General features: G+C 41.1%; 1 protein-coding gene across 1 annotated transcript in view; it reads right to left on the bottom strand.

Annotated features, from left to right (window-relative positions):
• KIAA1549 (KIAA1549 ortholog) overlaps positions 1-25152 on the bottom strand; it is a 127383-nt gene that overhangs the window by 52346 nt on the left and 49885 nt on the right. Inside the window, exons 2-10 of the mRNA XM_057733258.1 lie at positions 22397-25084; positions 21077-21165; positions 19840-20017; positions 17795-17925; positions 13726-13909; positions 12504-12563; positions 11192-11340; positions 4076-4253; positions 1088-1272 (exon numbers count right to left, since the gene is read on the bottom strand). Of these exons, the coding sequence (XP_057589241.1) occupies positions 1088-1272; positions 4076-4253; positions 11192-11340; positions 12504-12563; positions 13726-13909; positions 17795-17925; positions 19840-20017; positions 21077-21165; positions 22397-25084 (3842 nt within the window). The remainder of the gene's footprint in view (positions 1-1087; positions 1273-4075; positions 4254-11191; positions 11341-12503; positions 12564-13725; positions 13910-17794; positions 17926-19839; positions 20018-21076; positions 21166-22396; positions 25085-25152) is intronic.

Below are 25152 nucleotides of genomic sequence, written 5' to 3'. Positions count from 1 at the left end.
ACTTCCCATGCTCTGGGTGCGGCTGACCTGCAAGTTGAGCTCAACATATGCACCTAATGAGCTCTTCTCTTACTTGGCATGTTCTTGCTCCAAGGGGAGCTAGACTCTGACCAAGAGGCTAGATGTCTTCGCTCTGAAACTTGTATGTGACAAATATTGCAGAAAGTGTTGAAACAGAAGTGTGAGAAGGGAACTGCTATTACTATAAAAACTAAATTGAATGCCTTGGAAACACATGGAAAAGGAGTATGGAGGGAGGGCAGGAGGGCGGAAGGAAGGAAGGAAGGAAGGAAGGAAGGAAGGAAGGAAGGAAGGAATTGCTGACAAATTAGTTGTAGGTGAATTAACTCTAAAAGACTGCAGAGTAGGATGCGGTGGGAAGGATATCGAAAAAAATCTAGAAAATTTTATATTCAGGTTGCTTTGCTCTTCCCTAAAGAAACCCACACTGGAAACTGCAGCTGATGCATTATGTGTTGTTTCTTAACAAGAATTCCTTTCGGTAGACTAATACTCCAAAATTTTTTTCAAAGATTGTCAAATAAAGACTCATTATATATATATATATATATATATATATGAAGTTAAAATGTTTAAGGCATGTATTACCGTTTTCTAATGATTAAGTGGTCTTGATCAAGGTGGACAAGTAGGCTTGCAATGTGGACGGAAAATAAAGGAGCCGTCCAGCAGAGTTGTGTATGAAAGATATAGACACACAGATCAAAGAAAACCTTCCTTGGCTCTTGTTCTCTGAAAATATCCAGCGTTCAAATAGATCAGAATTCATACACAGAATGGATGTGATCTTCTAACTGAACATCTCCAAAATAAAATCACAGTGGAACTCAGAGCCCACAGCACTGCTAAGCCTTTATACAGCTTCATTTTCTGGGCATGCATTTCATATGGCAGAAGACCTGGGTTTCAGTGAGCAAACATGGAGCAAAGGGAAACCACCACTAAAGCCAAAAGATTTCCTGACCCACCCTGTCCCCCGTCCTTCAATATCGGGAGCCTGAACTCGCCCCATCCCAGCCCACAAGACGCTCACGTGAACACGGGGGTGGGGGGGTCTGCCCCTCACCTTCTGACGCTGCTGAACGTTGGCCACAGTGTCAGGCTGGAAGTCCAATTTGTCCGTGCGGCAGAGTTTCCAGTAGAGGATGGCAACGACCACCAGCACCACCAGCACCGGCACGCCCACGCCCACGATGACCCAGAGGTTGCTGCTCTGGGGCTCGGGGGACGGCCTCTTCACCCTGTCCACGGCTGCAGATGAGGAAGAAAGGTCTTCCAGTGAGTCCCCTGCTCTCCTTTACTGGACAGCCCTCCTGGGCAGTGAATGTGCCCTCTTCCATGAGAAACCCTCAAAGTCCCTGTCATTCCAGCTCAAGACAACTGGTAAGAGACTATGACAGGAAATGGGATGCAGCAAACAAACAACACAGAACGTTCCATCTATAATACAGCACGGATCACAGTGACATATATGACATGTCTAAAGGAACGTGGCTAATTCAATGGCAAAGTGAGGTTTATTCCAGGTCTCCTGATGTACAGTTTATTCTACCAGGTTCCTCCCTAAATTCTCACCGCAGGAATGTTGCCGTACTAAAATCTAGAAGTCCCAGTAAGTAGTCTCTGAGCACTGCCTTCATTTCCTTGCCTGGGTCTCTCCCTAAACCCTCGAAACGTGACTTTTAATTGAAAACTGCTTTACTTAAGGTACCAGTTGTCAATTTAAAAACTACATTTAATCAACACTTATTTTGAATCCTTCACTCCTCAACTTCCCCACCCCCACTCCCACCTTAGCACCCCATCTTTCATGGCCTTGGATGATTATGCTGCAGTTACTCTGTCCTCCTTAATCTCCTTCACCAGCTCCTTCCCCTAACCTGGCCTCCCAGTTCTGGGCCCTCATCTTCTTCATTCCATACTCATCCACTCGCAGGATTCAGCTCATCTTAAAACTGCTTCTGGTCCTCTTAAAGCTCAGGTTCCAATCACCAGGCTCTGAAAACAAAAATGCCCCACCCCCAACTCTCTCATCTGTTAGGGTCACTTCACAACGACCTCTTCATGACTACACTAGAGTCCCCCTAAGTTCTTTTGTCCTCGGTTGTCTTTGTCTTGTAAACAGTACCTTGTTATTCTTTTTACAATGCATTTTATTACATAAGTGTATCATCCTGATATACTGTACTACTTTGCTCATTAATATGGTCATGGCTCTAAACCTTGTCTTTTCAAATACATCGCAGTCTTCCTGGGCAGGGACTAAGTTTTATGCTCCTTTCATATCTTATAATGATTAACACATGCTATGGAATCAGAAAGTTTTTACTCAAAGATGTAACAATAAGAAAGATGCTTAGCACTGGTTTAAGTGTGGGTTTAGGACTCTGAGAGAGTGACCAGGGAGGGGAGCAAGCCCTCTCAAGCACATGCACTATGAAAGAAGCACAAATTACAAAGCAAAAACTACACAGGAAATGGAGAAAGAAAGAAAAAAAATTTTGCATTTTTTAATTTGACCTGAATATATTCATTTGTACATGTAGTTCATTTTGCATGAAAACAGCTGACAATATAGGAGTGACACAACCAAACTGAGGATCTGGGACAACCGGATATTCTTCTTAGTTCTACCTAGTAAAACCCTGTGACTCATCAAAATGAGAGCCTGACACCAGGTCCACAGCTGTTTGGGGCTGGCCCTGGTGTTGACTGAGGTTCCCAATCCCAGGACTGTCACCCCTGTGGTTTTCAGCACGAAACTGAGGTAAGAGAGGTGTAAGAGCGTATGGAAGTAGCCTTGAAAGGTGCCCAGAGCCTGCTGCAATGAATCTTTTCTAAAAAGTGAAGTGATTAGCTGGAGTGGGGCACCTCTCCAACAATCAGAAACGTCATATATGAAGAAATACACGTAAGTGCTTCATTATTTTTTTCTCCCTGTTTTGCAATAGAACACACTAATATACAACCATATCTCAAATATACAAACATAAACCACAAATGGTTGTTTGTTTCAACTCTCCCGTCATCACCTATAAAAGGGAGAAAGTTTGCCCATTAGCCCTCATCCTGGTTAGTTTCCAGGGTTAAGTGTAGCTTTTACAAAGCACATTCCATCATGGAGGATAATTTCAAAACTGTCACTTGTTAAAACCTGCCTTGGTCACCAAAGTTTTTCAGGAGTTTTTCAACACTCTCTGATGTTAAATTCCTTCTAAACATTTAGTTATCCCTTTAAGTGTTGGGAACAAGTTTCTCTTGAGCTCTTACAAGGATTGCTCCCAAGATCATAAAGGAAAAACACCCACATTAAAATAGTAGTCTGATTCATAAAGGTCTATTTAGGGAAGTATACTCTTCCATGCCTCTCCTTTTCTTAATTTTAAATACCTAAAATCTGTGAGTTGGGGAAAACAGGCACTGAGAGTAGCCATTGCTGGGGGGCAGGAGCCTAGACTCTTCCAACAATAATAAAGAAATATCAAAATACCTCTTTCTAAATTATGAGTGGTGTGAGCACAGGGTGGCAGAGAAACAGGATTGAAAAGGGTAAGGATCAAGGACTTCTTTGTGTTACAAGACCCAGAAGGAAGCCAATAAATGCAGAAGGCACCTCCCAGGTTCCTGTGTGACTCACTGTCCCCACCAACATTCAAAATATGACATATAAGATTTTGGAATACATACAGAGAAAACACATTATTTTACGTAAGAAAAATTTTTTTTAAAACAGTACAGGAGGAGGGGAAAAATATTAAAGTTAACTTAAGCTACTAAAACTCACTATAACACTATGAAAATAAAACGCTGGGTGGGAAAAAGAAGAGTGAATGCTACAACTACAGGCAACTGAAATAAAGAAGGTCTTGGCAAATTAATTTTAACCACTGATCTCTTATGTAAGTGGCACTTAATAATAAAGATTTAAGACATAAATCTAATATACACACATAAGAATGCTTTAAATTCAGAGTTTATTGTCACAAAAACACTGGCTTTGACTGACCCCAGCACAGCACAGACAACTGTGAGGGGCCAAGCCTCACGCACTCACGTTGAGCAACAGCGCCTTGAATCCGGTAACCCAAGATGATGGCTGCTCTCTGGATATCTATCTTGTTAATCAGATCTGAAGACTTGACTGCACTGAGTCTTTCTCCATCTTGATCCTCCACAAAGTAGATGAGCTGCACGGGATTGTCATCTCCCTCAAGCCTTGACACATTTACCACCTGAAAGATAACAGAAACCATTAGCATTTTAGAAGCTCATGTTTCCAGATGCCCTTTCTTGGGGCACTCAATCTTGACTCTGTTACTCAGGATTTATTCCTATCCTCCTAATGAGGTCATTACATCATTCCAGTTCCCAGAACCCCCAAGACGCTCTCTTGATGGGAAGAACGGTTAAAAAGAAAGTTCCTCTATGCAGAATAACAAGTGTGCTTTGTCTTGCTCAAAGTCTTCTCCGAAACAAAGGGGCAAGCAGGGTACACAGAACATACCAAGTCCAGTCTAGAATTGCTATCATCCAGCTCCAACAGGTCGTGGGAGGGCACTGTTGTCCTCCTACCATCAACCATAAGGGTTAGGTACAACCCTGGTTCTCTGAAACTATTAATGGTTCTAGCCAATCCTTTCTCAAGTCTATTAGCATTTTCTCCCTGTTCTTCTAGGGCAGGGTTTCTCAACCTTGGTACTATTGCCATTTTTGATCTAGATAATTCTTTGACGTGGGGGAGTATCCCAAGTATAGCAGGATGTTTAGCAGCATCTCTGCCCTCTCCTCCCTAAAGCAACAGCCATGCCCTCACCAGCTGTGACAACTAAAAATGTCTCCAGATATTGCCAAATGTACCCTGGTGGGGGGGCAAAATCACCCCCAGTTGAGAACCACTGCTCTTGATATAATAAATCTCATAAGTTCTTTAATATCCCACTATCAAAAAGGGACAGATCATCTAGACAGGAGTCAATAAGGAAACAGCAGATTGAAACAATGCTATAGACCAAATGAACCTAACAAACATATATAGAACATTCTATCCAATAGCAACACAATACACATTCTTCTCACATACATATGGAACATTTTCTAGGACATATCATATGTTAGGCCACAAAACAAGTCTCAACAATTTCAAAAAGATAGAAATTACACCAAGAATCTTTTCCGAGAACAATGATATAAAACTAAGATCAATACTCAGAAGAAAGAGGGAAAATTCACCAATACTTGGAAATTAACACACTCCTGAACAACCAGTGAACAAAAAAAAAGGGGGGGTGGAGGGGATTTAAAAAATATCTTGAGACAAATGAAAATGAAAACGTATCAAAACTTACAGAATGCACAAAAGCAGTTACAAGAGGAACGTTTATAGCTATAAATGAAATCAAGAAAAAAGATCTCAAATAAATAACCTAACACTACATCTCGAGGATCTAGAAAAAGAACAAACTTAGCCCAAAGTTAGCACAAAGGAGGAAATAATAAAGACTAGCATGGAAATAAATGAAATAGTGAACAGAAAAACAACAGAAGAGATTAACAAAACTAAGAGTTGGTTCTTTGAAAAGTTAAAAATGACAATTTAGCTAGACTAAACAATAAAAAGAGACAGGGCTCAAAAACTATAAATGAAAGAGAAGACATTGTATCAGATACCACAGAAATACAAAGTATCAAAACAGACTACCATGAACAATTATATGTCAACAAATTTGACAACCTAGAAGAAATGAATAAATTCCTAGAAATATACACTCTTCCAAGACCAGATCATGATGAAATAGAAAATCTGAGCAGACCAATAATGAGTAAGGAAATTAAATCAGTAATCACAAACTTCCCAGCAAAGGCCAGGACCAGATGCTTTCACTGATGAATTCTACCAAAATTTACAGAAGAATTAATGCCAATCCTCAAAATTTTCCAAAAAACTGAGGAGGAGGAAACACTCTCAAATTCATTTTATGACACGTAACATTACCTTAATACCAAAGCCTGGTAAAGACACGACAAGAAAAAAAAACTACAGGCCAATACCTCTAAGGGATGCAGGTGCAAAAATTCTCAACAAAATATTAGCAAACCAAATTCAACAGCACATTATAAGGATCATGTACCACGATCGAGATTCATCAACATATGCAAATCAATAAATGTGATACATCACATTAATAAATGAAAGATTAAAAAATATGATCATATCAATAGATGCAAAAAAAGCATTTGACAAAATTTAACACTGATTCATGATAAAAGCCTCTCAACAAACTGAGTATAGAAGGAACATACCTCTGCATAGAAAAGGCCATACATGACAAACCCACAGCTAACATTATACTCAATGGTGAAAGGTTGAAAGCTTTTCCTTTATGATGAGGAATAAGATGAGGCTGTCCACTCTCACTACTCCTATTCAATGCAGTACTAGAAGTCCTAGCTGGAACAATCAGGCAAGAAAAAGAAATAAAAGGCATCCAAATTGAAAAGGAAGAAGTAAAACTATCTCTGTTTGTAGATGACATGATCTTACATATAGAAAACCCTAAAGACTCCACCAAAACACTATTAGAATGAATAAAAGAATTCAGTAAAGTTGCAGAATACAAAATAAACATACAGAAATCAGTTGTATTTCTATACACTAATAACAAAGTATTGTCTGAAAAAGAAATGAACAGTCCCATTTGCAATAGCATCAAAAATAATAAACTATCTAGGAATAAATTTAACCAAGGAGGTAAAGATCTGTATACTGAAATCTATAAGACACTGATGAGAGAAACTGAAGAACACACAAATAAATGGAAATATATCCCATGTTTATGGATTAAAGAATTAATACTGTTAAAATGTCCATACTATTCAGAGCTATCTATAGATTCAATGCAATCCCTATCAAAATTCCAATGGCATTTTTTTTTACAGAAATAAAAAAACTATCCTAAAATTCATATGGATCCACAAAAGACCCCGGTGACAAAGGAGCCAAGAATACTCAACAGGGAAAAGACAGTCTCTTCAACAAGTGCTGTTGGGAAAACTGGATATTCACATCCAAAAGAATGAAACTGGGCACCATCTTACTCACAAAAATTAACTCCAAATGGAAACACCTGAAACCATAAAATTCCTACAAGAAAACATATGGCAAAACTCCTCAACAATGGTCTTGGCAATAATTTTCTGAATAAGACACCCAAAGCACAAGCAACAAATCAAAAATAAACAAATGGGACTACATTAAACTAAAAAGCTTCTGTACAGCAAAAGAAACAATCAACAAAATGAAGAAGCAGCCTATGAAATGGGAGAAAATATTTACAAATCATATATCTGATAAGGTATATCCAAAACATATTAAGGAACTCTATAACTCAATAGCAAAGAAAAAAAATCTGATTAACAAATGGGCATAGGATCTGAACAGACATTTTTCCAACAATACACAAATGGCCAACAGGTACATGAAAAGCAATCAGGCAATCAGTGCTCAAGATCACTAATCATCAGGAAAATGCAAATTAAAATCACAGTGAGATATCACCTCACACCTGTTAGAATGGCTATTATCAAAAGGAGAGGAGATAAGAGCTGGTGAGGATATAGAGAAAAGGGAACCCTCGTGTACTACTGGTGGGAATATCAATTGGTACAGCCACTATGAAAAATAGTATGGAGGCTCCTCAAAAATTTACAACTAGAATTAGCATATGGTCCAGCAATTCCACTTTCGGGTATATATCTAAAGGAAATGAAATCACTATCTTAAAAAGATATCTGCACTGCATGTTCATGGTAGCGTTATTTACAATAGGCAGGACATGGAAACAACCTAAGCGTCCATCTATGGACAAATGGATAAAGAAAATGTGATATGACACATGATACACACACACACACACACACACACACACACACACACACACACACACACACACAAAGGAATATTATTCATCCATAAAAAAGAAAATCTTGTCATTTGCAACTACATGGGATGAACCTTGAGGGCATTACGCTAAGTGAAATAAGTCTGACATAGAAAGATAAATACTGTATGATCTCACATATATGTGGAATCCAAAAAAGCCAAACTCATAGAAAAAGTAGACTGGTGGTTTCCAGGGGTGGAGGGTAAGGGAAATGAGTGATGGTGGTCAAAGGGGATACACCTGCAGTCATAAAGTTCTGGGAATCCAATGTACAGCATGGTGACTATAGTTAATACTGTACTGCATACTTAAAAGTTGCTAAGAGAGTAGATCTTAAAAGTTCTCACCACACACACACACACACACACAAAAGGTAACTACGTGAGCAATGGACGTGTTAACTAATCTTATTGTGGTAATCATTTCACAACATATACATAGATCAAATCATCACACTGTACACTTTAAACTTACACAATGTTATATGTCAGTTATATCAGTCAAGCTGGAAAAAAATCTCATAAATTCATAATCTGCTGGGTCAAACAGTACTCTGATTTGTCCCAAAATTTATATCTCTCTAGTGTTAACACAGAAGTCCTCTTACATTAGTATCAATACTTTAGAATCTAGTACACTTGATATATCACAGCTTTGCGTAAATACAGCTTTCTATTTTGCTGCTATTTCTTTTAGTAATATGCAACAACTTTATGGTCCATTTAGACTCCAGCAAAATGGTGGACTGACATTCTGAGAGAAAGATCAATGATAACTCCAAGCCCTCTATTTTGCACATTTAATTTGAATGTTTGGTCTCTACATTTGCCATTGGCAAAATGCAGCTGCTACTTTTCTAGCCACATGTACAGAATTGTAATAATGCTCTGTGCTCTGGACACGGCTGCGGGCCTCCTTCTTCAGCACTGGAAACTTTTGGCAAGTCAATTATCTCATGATTTCACTGTGAATGCCTACTTCCAGATCATGTATAAAGATCCTTAACACAGGTCCAAACTCTCATCCCTGGAGAATCTGCTCTTTATATCTCTACATCTTGAGAATGGCTGTGCAGCCCTTTGTTCGCTGTTTCTATGCTAGCTCCTTGACCACTTCTGCTCCCTAACCACCTACGTCCTCCCCTGGAACTGTGCTATAGTGGTTAATTTTTATTAGCCTTTAGAATGGAATACTATAAAGGGCTACTGAAAAGCAATAGATTATATCTACCTGTCTCTCCACCTAAGTACCTATTTATTCCATTTTAAAGTTCTGGTAAGTTTTAGAAATGCTTCTTCTTGCAGAAACCATATACCCAAATATCCAGTGACATCCACTTTGATTATAGATTCTACAAGCATCTCCAATCTGAAAGTAATAGTAAAATCTAATTCCAGCATCCTTTCTAGATGACTTCTTATCAGATTCATATCTGGAATTCATAAAACCATGGTATGATGGAGTCATCATTTGGGGCAACATTTTGAATTTTATTTTTTAAATTATTTTCTGATTGAAGTCATGTGTTCACTATACAAATTATATGCTCATTGGAGAAATTTTTAAAAACATGATAAGTGAGTGTAAAGAATAAAACAAAAATCACCTGAAATTCAATCAACCAAAGAAAATCATTATAAACATTTTGGCAAATTTCCTCCTGTTATTTTTTTCATGATTTGTATATTAATACTTGGATTATACTGCATACATTCTTTTGCAGCCTCTCTTCACTTGAGCTTTTTTCTATATTCCCTCACCAATTAAAAAAAAATGATAATGGGACATTCCAACACACACAGATTTCACTACAATTTATTTGCTCACTCTCCAACTGCTGGACATTTAGGTTGTTTTAAGACTTTTACTTTTACGCATTATGTTTTGATGAACAGTCCTGTACTGCTGTACATAAATTCTTGTCTACATCGTCATGTCTGGCCATTTTAAAGGGGAAGAGACATAGGGCACGGTTTCTAAGCAATCCATCAGATGGCACCGTTAACCTGGGATGGCTTGGTTAACTTCCACAAATCCCATATTCCTATCTCAGGAACTTGCACAACTAATCAAGCATCTCATTATGTAGTTTTACGGTACTCTATAAGCGTTTTATGTGCATAAACTAACCTCCACCCAGACCTTGAGCTCTGTGAAGCCAGGGCTGCTAAATAAAGCAAGGCTCTTATAATTCATTTTCATTTTTATTCTTAGTTTTATAGTTATTTGTTTAATAGTGCTCTCAATTTTTTTAATGAGTTTTTCAATGTTTTTCAATGTCTCTATATTCTACTGCATCTGGCAAAGGAACTAGTTTAGAAACCAAACAACCACCTTTCTAGGAGGGAAAATAAAGAGCAACGCTTACCAGGGAAAACTTGGTAAAAGAGTTGAAGGATGATGATGATACCAGCTCTCCGCAAACTGCCCAGCTCCCCACTGTGTCAGCTTCACATCTTTCTCTCTAAAGCCTCTAAACCACCAATCTCCCCGCCCCTGCACGCCAGGCTTTCACCCTGGTTTCCTGTCTCCAAAATGCCATAGCTCTAAATATCCCCTTTTCCTAGCTCTACAAGTCAGCATTTGGTAAAGAAAGAATCCAAGATAATGTAATTCACATCAAGATGGGAATAAATTACAGCCCCAACCTCCAACTCTCTCTGAGTATGTGCATTTTTAAATGGGTCACTTTTGGATTCAAATGAATCTGTCATTTGTAATCTTTCTGCCAGTTTAAGCAGTGAAGACAACCTGGGTAAAAGAAGACAACCAGGGCTGGCGGGAGGCAGGGAGGACAGAGTGCTGGAATAGAGGGCAGAACATTTTCCTCTTTCCAATCTTTCAAGGTCTCTTCCAGCTGAATGATTTATCTCTATGACGCTATCAATAATGCTTACCACTCCATAAAACTGACTACATTTTTGGTAATTAAAAAACTCCTCTTTGAAAAATCAGGTCATCCAATGGTACAGCAGTCCACTTATATATTCTTCTGCTGTGGTCCCCACGAGGCCACTTGCAGAATTGGTCACTTACTAAGGACTTGGAAAATATCTGTCTAGACTCTAGTGGAACTGAAATGCTGACAGATTCAGCTGCAGCTTAAGACAGCAATCAGTCTATTTATCACCATCTTCTCCTGGCATTTTCCATTTGCATGAAAATACGGCCCATTGTTAGACAGCTCTCTCTCCCTCCCCTCCCCATTCCTTTAGCTGCCTTCTTCTTACCTGTACCATGCTGTTCCCAGCAGCGATGGTGGCCCTTCTCCACATCCGCCTTCTGGTGGAAACTTCGCTGAGCAGCTGGGCCAGTTTGCGCTCCATCTCAGCTTGAAACACTCCATTCTGGAGCTGCTTCTCAACGACACCCAGGAGGACTACATTTAAGGTGAAACACACACAGGCCCCAAAACAGGTCAGCAGTGGAGAGAAAAGGATGTGTGTGAGAGAGAAATTAACACAGGATTACTATAAAATGCCAATCCCCAGAGAGGAGACATTAAAAGGGGAAAGAGGGAAGGTGAACAGGGTACAGGGAAGCCCAGGGAGGGCAGCCCATGGGTCTTATCTCTAAAGTTTACAAAGACCTGTGGCCAGAAGTCCCAGGAGCTCGGCAGTGCAGGAGCTTTGGAGCTAAGAGCTCCAACACAAGATCAAACGTTTTATCTGCGCTTATTTCAAAATTTCTTGAAATGGTTTGAGTTCCTATCTTATCTTGACTCAAGATTTGGACTCATTAACTGACTCGAGATAAGGAGGCCTATCTTCAGACATCTAGACACCTAAACAGACAATGGCTTGTCAGCCTTTACAGGAGAAAAAAGTTTGTGCTTTGCAGCCAGAACTGGCTCAAATCCCCTTTAAGATAGTCACTTAACCACTATGAAAATTATCTGGAAAATAAGGCCACTGTACCATGCAAAGAGGTGGGGCCTTTATACGGGATGTTGTATGTGAAGCAACGAGAGCTTGCAGGGTCCAGGAACCTGTCAATGGTGACCACCCCCGTTCTACAAGCTTCCCCCCCATGACCAGTTAGTTACTCACTGTGCTGCTTACACACTGGGCACCCGTTGAGCATCTAACTATCCTTTACACTTTTGCGTACCAAGTTAGAAAGGCTTTATCTGCAACACCACAGCTATAAATACCTGACCCAGGCTCACAAGATCTAAAAACATGCCTCTTTATTTGTCCTTATAAAACCAGACATATGAGGCTTTTAGGAAAAAAAGAGATCCTTGCTTCAGAACCTTGTCCCATTCTGGTCAGAAGATCATGAATTTCTGTTAGATTTTTGCCTTGGACTTGATGTATGAATTTTAAAGAAAGCCAATCCTTTTTGTGCCATAACTCAGTGGGATGCATTCCCACAGCCAAATCTGAATCCCTTTCTCATTCATGCTTTGCCAAGAAGCCAAGGTACATTTTGCCCTGAATTGAGGACTAAGAAACAAGAAAGGCGATATCCTTCTCAATACTCCCCACACAGACTTCTCACTCTTACAGTTCACAAAAACATTACATAAGTTAAACATACCTGTTCTTACCCAAGAGGACTTCAACAACTGAGATAAGTTGAGCTGTGGGTACTGGAAAGCTATAAAAAGGAAAGGGTTAGAAAGGGAGAAAGATCCATAAAAAACAGGTCTGCAACAGTCAGAAACGTGAGTGTTCTAGGGAGCACTGGATAAGTCACAACACACTGCTTCCCCTACACTAATCAGCTCTGCCTATGGAAGAACAAAGTGCCAGGCTGGGGTGAAGGCCAGGACAGTGAGAGGGTCCTGAGCACGTTAGTCTCTGGGAGAAAGAGGGAGAAAAAGGAAGAAAGGGCTTACTCGAGGGACATCATGGGACACTACTTCACAGAGAGCTCACCCATAAGTTCCCCTTGAAATGTCACTGTTCCAGAGCAATGAGTTTTCACCCTGTGTTCCCCAGAGCCCTGGGATTTCCCAGCAGTGACTCAAGCAGGGTAAACTGACGCTATGTACAGCACAGTTATTTTATCCATACCTGCACCGTATATCATTGAAAGTTGCTATTTGTAAATAACAATTTCACCCCTGTCTACTTTTGCATTTTACAAGTCATTCTTTTTCATTTAATTAGCAGTACACTAAAATACAGTAAGAATCATTAAGCCATTTGGCTGCTCCATTCTGAAAAAGAATTTGGTATCTTTTTTGCCTGACTTCAACTCTGGAATCTACTGTTTTTTGAAGTAAATGTTTCCCCTACCCTCAGTCCACTCCATTTGTACTATGAATCGAATAGCTTTCACCAGGAAGGAAGGTTTAGTTTCTTTCCAATTATTTTTCTTTTTCCTTTTTAAGTGTACACACAATGAACCTCACTCTTTTTTGGTGTACAGTTTTATAGGTTTTGACAAATGCATAGAGGCACGTAACTACCACCACTATAAAGATACAAGACACTCTCATCAGCCCCCCCAAAAATGCTTTCCTCGCACCCTTCACCCCTGGAAACCACAAATCTGTTCTCAGTCCCTCTGGTTTCACCTTTTCCAGAACCAGTATAGCCTTTGATAGTGCCCCTGGCTCTCTAAGTGGAATAATAAAGCAAGCCCAGTGAGACAGGAGGGCTCTGAAGGCCCACCCCAGTGTGATCTGAGAAGCTCCAACTGTATCCAGTTTATATTCCAGATTTATGCTAGCTATTTCATTTGAAAAGAAGGGATCCAGCAATGCAAGCATTCACAGCCACATCCCCAGCAGCCACAGGAAAGGAGCACTCACGTTCGGCAATCTGCAGCACCGGGTACCCCAGGTAGAAACTGAACTCCACCACACTCAAGTTCCTGAGCATTTCACTCACTTCGGACCCATTCAGAAGCCCCTGCGAGCCTTTAACAGCAAAGATGATGTTCACTGGGCCCCGGCGAGGAGCCAGCCTTGAAGATCCCACAGTGATATTCAAGATCTGAAAGAAAGAAATCAGAGTAAGGCTCTAAAATAAATTAAAACATCTAGCTATAGCTTCCTCCACAAGAGGGCAGACAGCAGGATCAAGCAGTATCAGCAGTATTTCATCTTGTGGAACTGAAATCTACAGCCACAGAGAGATAGAGAAAATGAAAAAGCAGAGGACTTTGTACCAGATGAAGGGACAGGATAAAAACCCAGAAGAACAACTAAATGAAGAGGAGATAGGCATACTTCCAGAAACAGAATTCAGAAGAATGACGGTGAAGATGATCCAGGACTTTGAAAAAAGACTGGATGCAAAGATCGAAAAGTTTACCAGAGACCTAGGAGAATTAAAGAGCAAACAAACAGAGATATGCAACACAATCACTGAAATGAAAAATACACTAGAAGGAACCAACAGCAGATTAACTGAGGCAGAAGGGCAAATAAGTGACCTGGAAGACAGAAGGGTGATAATCACTGATGCGGAAAAGAATAAGGAAAAAAGAATGAAAAGATCTGAAGACAGCCTAAGATACCTCTGGGACAATGTTAAACATACCAACATTCGCATTATAGGGGTCCCAGAAGGAGAAGAGAGAAAGGACCCGAGAAAATATTGGAAGAGATTAGAGTTGAAAACTTCCCTAACATGGGAAAGGAAATAGCTACCCAAGTCCAGGAAGCGCAGAGAGTCCCACTCAGGATAAACCCAAGGAGAAACATACCAAGACATATAGTAGTCAAGCTGACAAAAATTAAAGACAGAGAAATGTTATTGAAAGCAACAAGGGAAAAACGACAAATAACATACAAGGGAACTCCCATAAGGGTAACAGCTGATTTCTCAGCAGAAACTCTGCAAGCCAGAAGGGAGTGACACGATATATTTCAAGTGATGAAAGGGAAGAAACTACAACCAAGAATACTCTACCCAGCAAGGATCTCATTCAGATTCAATGGAGAAATCGAAAGTTTTGCAGACGAGCAACAGCTAAGAGAATTCAGCACCACCAAACCAGCCCTACAACAAATGCTAAAGGAACTTCTCTAAGCCGGAAACATAAGAGAAGAAAAGGGCCTACAAAAACAAAAACAAAACAATTAAGAAAATGGTAATAGGAACATACATATCGATAATTACCTTGAATGTAAATGGACTAAATGCACCAACCAAAAGACAAAGACTGGCTGAATGGATACAAAAACAAGACCCATATATATGCTGTCTACAAGAGACGCACTTCAGACCTAGGGATGGAAAAAGATATTCCATGCAAATGACAATCAAAAGAAAGCTGGAGTAGCAACAGTCACATCAGATAAAATAGACTTTAAAATAAGAAATGTTACAAGAGACAAGAAAGGACATTACGTAAAGAACAAAGGATCCATCCAAGAAGAGGAGATAACAATTATAAATATATATGCACCCAATATAGGAGCACCTCAATACACAAGGCAAATGCTAACAACTACGAAAGAGGAAATGCAAGGCAGAAATAGAGACACAGATGTAGAGAACAAACACATGAACACCAAGTGGGGAAAGCGGGGAGGGTTGGGGGGAATGAATTGGGAGATTGGAATACCAAATTGTACGCTCTAAATATATGCTGTTTATTGCCTGTTAACTGTATCTCAATAAAAGTTCTTAAAAAAAAAATGTAGCTAAAAGCCTGACTATGGTTTCTCTCTCACAATTTCCCTCATCAAGTATTTTTTTAAAAGAGCATTTTTAAAAGAAGAGTAATTGGCTTTGCAACCTCGTTCCCTTTTGTAATACTTTTAAAACCTCAGTTTATTGAAAACGTTCTTTATATCAAGTGGGGAATGGAGTACATGTATTTATAGTCTCTCCCCTTTTCCTTCCCACCCCAAATCCCACTGAAATAACAAGATGAACAAAGGCGAATAAATCTACAACAGCACTGAGAATGGAAGAAAACCAGAGATTCTGTCAAATTACTGGAAGATGGAAAAAGGGTGGGATCATGTTGATACAAAGCAGAACAGAGGGAACCAAGACCCCAAACACCCACAGGTCAGACCACAGTGGACTGAGAGCAATCTCCCCCAGGGGCCCCAGGAAGCCTCCACAGCAGAGATCCACAGGAGCTGAGACTGGGGTGGGCTGTGGGACAGCTATGGGGTCACTAATTAAAGACTGAGTGCCAACAGCTGAGTCAGTTGTCTCCCTCCCCTCTCCCTTCCAACCTCACACCCAAGCCAACTCAGAAGTGCTAGCAGCCCCAGCTTCACCCCAGGAGCCTGAAGAACTGCTCTCTGAGGAAGATGAGTTCCCTTCCTGAGAGGACCCAAGACTCCCTGTGAGGCAGCCCCTAAGCAGGAAGGTGGGTGGAGATAACCACAGTGCACACAAGAGACAAAGAAGGAAAGAAACAGACTTCCCTGGTGGCATAGTGGTTAAGACTCCGTGCCCCCAGTGCATGGGGCCCGAGTTTCATCCCTGGTCAGGGAATAGATCCCATATGCATACCTCAACCAAGAGTTCACAACTAAGGAGTCTGTGTGCCACAACGAAGGAGCCCTCAAGCCACAACTAAGCAGCCAGCAAGCTGCTACTAAGGAGGCTGTGAGCCACAACTAAGGAGCCTGCCTGCTGCAACTAAGACCTGGTAGAACTAAATAAATAAATAAGTAGTACATCTATTCTAAAAAAGAAAAAAAAAAAGGAAAGAGTGAAAGGAAGAGCAGCTCTGCCATGAAGAATACACTAACACACTCCATCCCCAGGGTACAACCTCCTCATCTCACACGGTGGGCAGGGTGCCCAGGCTGCCTGTCCCTGACCACACACTGCCTGGTACCCAGGGCTCCAACGAATCCTCCCATCAGGAGATAAGGCTGATGCAGACACAGACTCTACAACTGAAGGGGCAAGATGAACAAGGTGCCAAAACTAACCACCTTCTTCCTCATTCCTAGAGACAACCACCAACAGTCTACAGGTGTTTATAGAAAACTAACAGCACAAAAGTGAAGGGCCAAGAGCAATGCAGAACAATGGCAAAGAATGCAGAGAAAACAGAGATAACTTAGGACATGGAAGACTACAGACTAAAAATTCTAATTAATGTCCTCAGAAACTTTCAAGGTGATATTATATCATCATTCAAGATAAGCCTGCATCTTTATAGGAAAGGCTGCAATGAAAAAAGAGCAAATAAAAATGAAGAAAAAAAAAAGATGGCTAAAAGAAAATTCAATAGAGGGATTGGATAACATAATAAACACAACTGAAGACTAAATTAACTTAGAGGACAAGGTTTAGAAATTTGTAAAATAGGGAATTTAAAAAAGAAATGGAAAAAATAAGAAATATGGAAAGTGAATCCAGGATCACCAAAATCTATTTAAAATGAATCTGAGAGAGAACAGAGAATATGGAGGAATAAATATCAAAGAAATGTAAAAACATCAGAAGTTTCCACGTAATACATACAAAGCCTGTCCTCTGATTAGTAGCTATACTCTGTTTTTCAAGTGAAGCACTGCATTTCATGACATTCCATGAAATGAAATTCCATAATATGAAACACTGGTGTATTTAGGCATTCCCCCCATAGGATATTTAAATTGATACTGTTCCTTTCTAGAACATTCTTGCATTTCCCACACAGACTCATCTCTCTTCAGCTCACCATATCTGAACTCTCTCATTATTGGGCTCCTCTACAATGTTCAAATATACTTAGCCTATTCATGCTCTATGGACTCGATGCCATGGACACAGATGATCTCTAATCCACGTGAACTAAATCTCCTCTGCTGGAGGGAATTAAGAAAAGTTAAGTGTGTCTTAAACAAAACATTATGAAACTAGTTCCTCTTTAAAAGATAAAGCATCTTGTTCTGCATTCAATGCTATTCTCACCTGCACTGTGAGGTTATACGTCCCCTGGTGGTGTTTTCTCACTTCAGACAGAGCTATCATCAGGCCTTTCTCGATGCGCTGGGTGAAGCTGCAGAAGCCAGTATCCACACTCTGAGGCACAAATTGCAGTACTGAAAAGAAGGACAGCATCACAGTCCCCTGAACTAGGTGTTTCTTTAGTATTAAGGAATGAGGAGAAGGACAAAATAGTACCTAATTAATGAACTCTGATCCATAGTACGGGATTAAGTACCATGATGTATTATTATTTTTTAATTGACGTATACTTGATGTATATTATTATATAAGTTTCCGGTGTATAACAGTGATTCACAATTTTTAAAGATTATATTTAATTTATAGTTATAAAATATTGGCTATATTCCCTGTGCTGTACAATATATCCTTGTAGTTTATGTTTTATACATAGATACATAGTAGTTTGTACCTCTTAATGCCCTACCCCAATATTGCCCCTCCCTCTTGCCTGGCTCCACTGGTAACCACTAGTCTGTTCTTTTTATCTCTGAGTCTGTTTCTTTTCTGTTATATTCACTTGTTTTATTTTTTAGATTCCACATATAAGTGATATCATACACAGTATTTGTCTTTCTACGTCTGACTTATTTCACTTAGTGTAATACCCTCTAAGTCCATCCATGTTGCTGCAAATGGCAAAATTTTCATTCTTTTTTTATGGCTGAGTAGTACCCCATTGTGTGTGTGTGTGTGTGTGTGTGTGTGTGTGTGTGTGTGTGTGTGTGTGTGTGTGTGTGTGTGTGTGTGTGTGTGTGTGTGTACCACATCTTCTTTATCCATTCATCTGTTGATGGGCATGGGGGTTGCTTCCATGTCTTGCCAACTGTAAATAATGCTGTTATGAACACTGAATGTATCTTTCTGAATTAGTGTTTTGATATTTTTTTTGGATACATCCCCAAGAATGGAACTGCTCAGTCATATGGTAGTTCTATTTTTAGTTTTTTGAGAAACCTCCATACTGTTTTCCATAGTGGCTGTACCAATTTACATTCCTACCAACAGTGTACGAGAGTCCATGATGTGTTATTTTTATGTATCATATCATGGAAATGTAGAAAGCCAACTGTACCAAATGACTACATGCAATGTGAAAGTGACTTGTATCATTTTAAAATGGAAAAATATCTAAGATAATAATTGGAGCATCAAAAGATATAACACTGAAACATTTCAAATAGAAATAAATTCATTGCAGATGAAATCTCAAGTATGTATGGGTGAAACGAATATTACCTGGTATTGTTTTAAAACACTCTAGCTTCCTCAAAAAAAAGTTTGTGTGAGATAGATGAAACAAAATTGGGAAAATGCTGACAATTTTTAAAGTTTATACAGGCATAAGTGGGCTAAATATAGTATTCTCTCTACTTCTGTATATGTTTAAAAATGTCCATAATAAAAAGTTAAATGAGAGGACTTGCCCTGGCGGTCTAGTGGTTAAGACTCCGCACTTCCACTGCAGGGTGCATGGGTTCAATCCCTGGTCAAGGAACTAAGATCTCACATGCCTCATGGCACAGCCCCCCCCCCCAAAAAAGTCAAATGACATTAAGGAACTACTATTAATTTTAGGGGATGTGATAATGATATTGTGGATAGATGTGTGTGTACGCATGTATGTGTCTGTATGTATGTGTATGTGTTATATGTTTGTGTGTATATATGTTTAATAGTCTCATCTTTTAGAGGCATAGGTTGAAATATTTATGAATGAGATGACATGATGCCATATCAAAATAATGTGGGGGGGCGGCTGTCAATGGGGGTGTAGATGTAACAAATCTGGCAAGGAGGTGAAAACTGTTGAAACCGTACTGTGAGTACCTGGTTCATTAAACTATCCTGTGTACTTTTGTATATGCTGAAAATTCTCCATAATTATAAAGTTTTTTGAAATTTTAAATAACAAATTTTAACATAATCCTCCCCAAATTATTTTAAAACACAAAAAATAAAATGAAATTCTATTTACAAATCAAAACAACTATACTCAATTTTCTTACCCGTTTGAACTTGAAACCTGGACTCTGGCACAAGGAAGGAGGGTTTCACAGCCAAGATTAAAGGAGTTTGGTCACGTACAAGTTTACTATTTACAAGTACATTTATGACCGATATTGCCGTGTAAACGAAGGGACCAGATGTTACCAGAAAAGTGAAGTCAGCGAATAGTTCATAAACCTATGAAAATAAAAAATATGAAAGAATAATTATCAAATTTGAAGGTACCATAATTCAAACTTAAAGGAAATCGTATTGAGCAGACAAATAATAAAGTTAAAAAAATACTTTTAAATGAAGGGGTATTGCTTCAGAGATAATTAAAATTTTATTTTACTTATACCTCTTACGTATCTGCCAACTTTCTCAAAAACAGCACGAGATTAAAAGAGCAAGGACAGTGAAAAAGAAGAATAGTCAATGATACGAACTGAATATGGAATTAAGGAGAATTCAAGGTGTTTTATTGTACCCACAGAAAAAGGAGCACTTACTCTACTAAGCAAAGCTGTCCAAAAGAAATATGTGAGCCACACATGCAATTTTTAAATTTCTAGTAGACACATTAAAAAATATAAGAAGAAAAAGGTGAAATTAATTTTTAAAACATTTTACTTAACCCAATATATCTGATATATTTCAACTGCAGGCAGTGCAAAAAATTATTGAGCTATTTTACATTCCTTTTTGCACTGTCTTTGAAATCTGGTGTGTATTTTGCACTGACAGCACATCTCATTTGGGACAAGCTCCATTTCACATGCTCAACAGCCACACACAGATCATGGCTCCGTTCAGGATGGTGCAGGCCTAGAATGTGGCTTTCTGAGCTCATCTGGGGAGAGGAGGCACTAGCAGGCGTCCAGCATAAAACATCTAGAAATCTCTCTCTGTCTCACTCGATGTACAGAAACATATATACGGACTCTCACTTTAAACTCTAATCCAGGCCCTTTTATGTAAATCAAGGGAAGCGAGATCATTAGGTCATCACCCCAAACTCTGGTCTTAGAGCCTTTTGTTCCAATTCTGCCAACACATCCCCGTGATAGACTAAAGCTGGCCTGGTCTGGGATCAGAAAGGGATTCCCTTGAGAAGCCACATTTGAGTGGAGGTTTAAAGGATGAGCAGGTGTCCACCAGGAGGAGGGAGGGGAGAGAGGAAAGCGAATGTCCCACTCTCATGATGTGCATTCGACCCGGGCTCCCCCACCAGACTTGCACACCGCGGGGACCCACCTTGAGCTCCACCACACGGTTGAAATGGCTCCTCAACACCTCTTTGATGGATGTAATGATGTACTCCTGCACGGCTCTGCGGGCTAGCACTGCAAATCAGTTCAGTGTCATTATGAATGGGCAGAGGACCCATGGCCCCCCTTGGGTCTCAGCATGGAGAAAAAAGACCCAGCGCATCCTCCTCCCTCCTCCCCTCCACCTTCCCTGGCCACGAGACTGCATTCCTGCTCCACCTCTCCTGCCATCTTCTCCCCCTTCTTCCTTTCTATTCCTTGTCCCCATCGAAACCAGCACACAGAGCCATGCTGCTGACCAACCGCACGCTATACTTAAGTACATATTAACAGGGCACTGACTTCATGCATAACCTGCCATTTCTCAGGAGAAACAAGTGGGAGAGTCTGATCAAGGGGCCACAGTCACCAAATTTCTTCAGACGTGACATCAAAGGTATTCCAGTTTCATGTGACTAAAGCAGCCAGGCAGCTGCAAGGGAAGCTGCTGCCTGTTGTCTGGTAACTTGAACTATAGGCTGAGGAGAAGGTCAAAGTCTGTGACCCAATTCAGAGGATACTGAGTCACTCCATGTTTCTCTCCTCAGAATCCAAGTGACATTTATAGGACTACATAAAAACAAAGTGCCCCCTCTTTTCCAGGAAAAGTGAGAATAGTAAGACATTGCAACAGTGGCCGCTATGCATTTGTCCACCTGCTGGAACTAAACATGAAGGTGTTTGGTTTTAACTGTGTCATCTACGCATCCAATAGGTCATGAGTAAATCTTCTTCCTTCCTTCCTCCTCCCCTCTCTTCCTTCCTTTTTTTTTCTTTCTTTCTTCTTTTGGCCACGCCACGCGGCATCTGGGATCTTAGTTCCCCAACCAGAGATTGGACCTGAGCCCACTGCAGTGGAAGGGCGGAGTCTTAACCACTGGACTGCCAGGGAAGTCCCTAAACATTTTCTTTGTTTTCAATGCTACTAACTCATTTGTAATATTTTATAATATTCTGGCACTTATTACATGCCAGACACTGGGTTAAGTATTTTATATGCATTAATGCATTTAAATCTTTATAATAACCCAAAGAAGTAGGTACCACCACCATCCCTGTTTAATAGTTGAGGAAACTGAGGCTTAGACAAGCTAACTGTCCAGAGAACTCACGGGAACTGGCAAAGCAATGAGAACTACAACTCAGGAGTTGTCCAGGTCCAAAGCCTGTACTCCTTGCCCCGATGCTGTATGTCACATACGTATCTCATATAAGCATCTTTGGAAGATCACCTCGACCAAGAGAGTGACGTGAAGCAGGGCCTTACCAGTTGTGATCAAATAGGCATCAGGAACTGTAATATCACACACATACGGAGACTTGGTGGTGACCAGCGCTGGAGTATGAACCGTTGCTTCGGGAGTGGGGGTGGTCACAGGATGAAGGGACGGCGGGGGGAGAACCGTGCTGTCCTCATGGGGATTCTGACTCGCAGTTCTGCTGTTCTGGGTGGTGTGAACAGAATTCTCAGGGGTAGCACTAGTATCAGAAGTGCTCAGCTCAGTGGAGGTGTTCCCCAGTAAATCTGTGGGTGCGAATGATGGGCCACGTGAACCATCTGGCTCTATAGGCAGAGACGAGGGAATCACCTCAGGAACAAACGCTGATGGTGGGTATCCAGTGGTAACCAGCACTGTGGTGACAGGGGTGACTTCGGAAAAAGAGGGTAAGACAGACGTTTGATCGTTCATAACACTGATGTTATCTTCAGAAGGTGTCGGGGTTGAAAAGAGAGAAGATTCAGTTAAAACGGGTGTAGTAGGAACAACAGTCAAAAGTGACGTGAAGTGAGCTTCAGAAGTCAAAATGGGCTCAGAACGGGAGGGCACCAGTGTGGTGACTGCAGATTCATGGGACATGAGTGAAAACTCAAAATAGGAGGTAATTTCAGTGAAAGCTGAGGTAAAATGAGTTTCAGCATCTGTCGGTGACACTGTGGGTGCTTCAGAAAACTTCAGAGAACTGGAGGGGAAGCTGGAGAGTACTGATGTTTCAGAGTAACTAAGGAGAAAAGTGAACGTGCTTAAAAGAAGGTCTGAGCTTGGCCAGAGCTGAGAAAATTCAAGGTTTGTGGAATTGGGAACAGAAAGCTGAGATGACTGAGAATTGAAAGAGTTGGTCAATGACAGTGTCTCAACCAAGGTAGAAAATGCCTGAGAAATGAAGGTGGACAGATCACTGGACCTCAGAGATGGGGAAGCAAGTACTTCTGAAGATGGAGGGACCCGGCTGCTGAATTCCAGAGGTGGAGTGGAGAAAAAGCTGGACGCAAAATCCCAAATACTTGCAGTTTCACGCTGGGAAAAACTGGCAGATTCTCGGTCAGGGAAAAGCTTAGACTCTGCTGACAGGTCCAAACTATAAGATGTGAAAAGACCTGGGCCTCTGACAGCAAGCAATGGTGTGTTTTTGTTTGCTGTGATGGGGAAAGAAGAGTCAAGAAGAGCACTAGGGGTGACTGAGGAAAGCACAGCTGTCACACTAGATGGCATTACTTGAGCTTCAGCGACAGAGGAGGAGCCAAAAGCAGCAGCATCAAGTGACACAGGCACAGAGAGGTGGCCCTGGGGAGGATACACTTGTGTGGTCATAACACTGCTCATCTCCCCCTCAGCTGAAATACCCACACTCGTTGCTGAGATCTCCATAGATGGAGAAGAGAGGGGAACCATCGGTCTTGAGGGGAAAAGTGTATTAAACTCTTGAGGATCTTCCTCAAATTCAGAGAAGTCTGCCAGGACGCTGCTCAGTGGAGAGACGCTGCTCACTTCCGAGAGCATCAGGGACAAGGTCTCAGCACCATCCCCTGATCCCATGTCCTGCTCCATGAGGCTTGTTGACAGCATGTGCCGAGGCGACACCGCAGTGCAGGACACGCACCAGGTGTTTGCTCTGAGCAAAGACACTGGGCTCCGGACGTGAGTGTCACCCACACAACCTGGGACCACTGAATGGCCAGGCAATTCTGAAGCCTCACTGTAGCTGCTGGGAAGAAAGGGGTTAAGTGAAACACCAGCAGATTGAGTAGAGAATGATCCAGATGCAAGAGGAGTCGAAAAGAAAGTCAAATGTGCGCTGCTGCTGCTGAAGGCAAGGCCCATCTGGGACGGAGCTGCAGGGCGACGTGTGCCTGAAGAGACAGTTTCCTCTAGGCTTTGACCCAAAGCAGTGGTCGTATCAGAGTATCTGTCTGGACCTGTAGCCAGAGCAACCTCTGTAGGCAGTGAGACCTGTCCAAATGGGGGAGGTGGCTGCCGAGTGACACCATCACCTGGCAGCCAGGGCTCAGAAGACTGCGAGCTAAGGAGGGTTTCTGTGCCCTCTGCTCCTGAAGCCATGATCTCTGGCAAAGTCCTGCTTGATACATGCCCATAAGTGCCAGTAGAATAAAACACCAAATTCCTACTAGGAGTTGGAATTATGTCCTTAGAATTGGGAAAAGCTGACCAAAAAGCATTGAAATGACTGGGGGATTCAGTAGACCTGGTTAGTTGTTGCACTGTGTTTTGCCGGGCTGATGTCACTTCTTCATCTTGCAAAGAAATGATGGGTAATGATGGAGTCGGCACAGAGTCTAACGCTTCTTTGGGCAGCCCTGGCAGACTGACTGTGACATGTCGTATGGGAGAAACCAGGTGTGAAGTGGTCCAGTAAGTCTCTGGCAAAAAGTTATCCATTTCATCATCCTCTATGACCTCGTTGCTCGCCACCGACACATAATTTGCCACAAAGATGCTGTGATCTGCTGTACTTTGTGTCCATTTTCCTTGGTTAAAAAAGGTTGTATCAAAAGTAGTGGCGGATGGAGATGACCTGACGTGGAGAGAACTGCTCTGCTGGAACCCTGGAGCAGTTTCTGTTAAGGCCACGTGTGCAGGGCTGTGTATGGTGCTTTCCCTCGGCATGAGCTGCAAGGAGGATAAAGAAAGGTTGTGCGGTTCCAGGGGGAGCTCATCTACAAAGAAAATTACAGCTGAGTTTAGTTGCAAGGCTATGAAAGTCATACTGCTAACTAACATTTTG

Source organism: Hippopotamus amphibius, chromosome 4 (assembly GCF_030028045.1).
Source record: "Hippopotamus amphibius kiboko isolate mHipAmp2 chromosome 4, mHipAmp2.hap2, whole genome shotgun sequence".
In the NCBI taxonomy this organism is placed as follows: Eukaryota; Metazoa; Chordata; class Mammalia; order Artiodactyla; family Hippopotamidae; genus Hippopotamus; species Hippopotamus amphibius.
The sequence above is the reverse complement of the archived record's forward strand: the minus strand, read 5'-3'. Positions and strand labels throughout refer to the sequence as shown.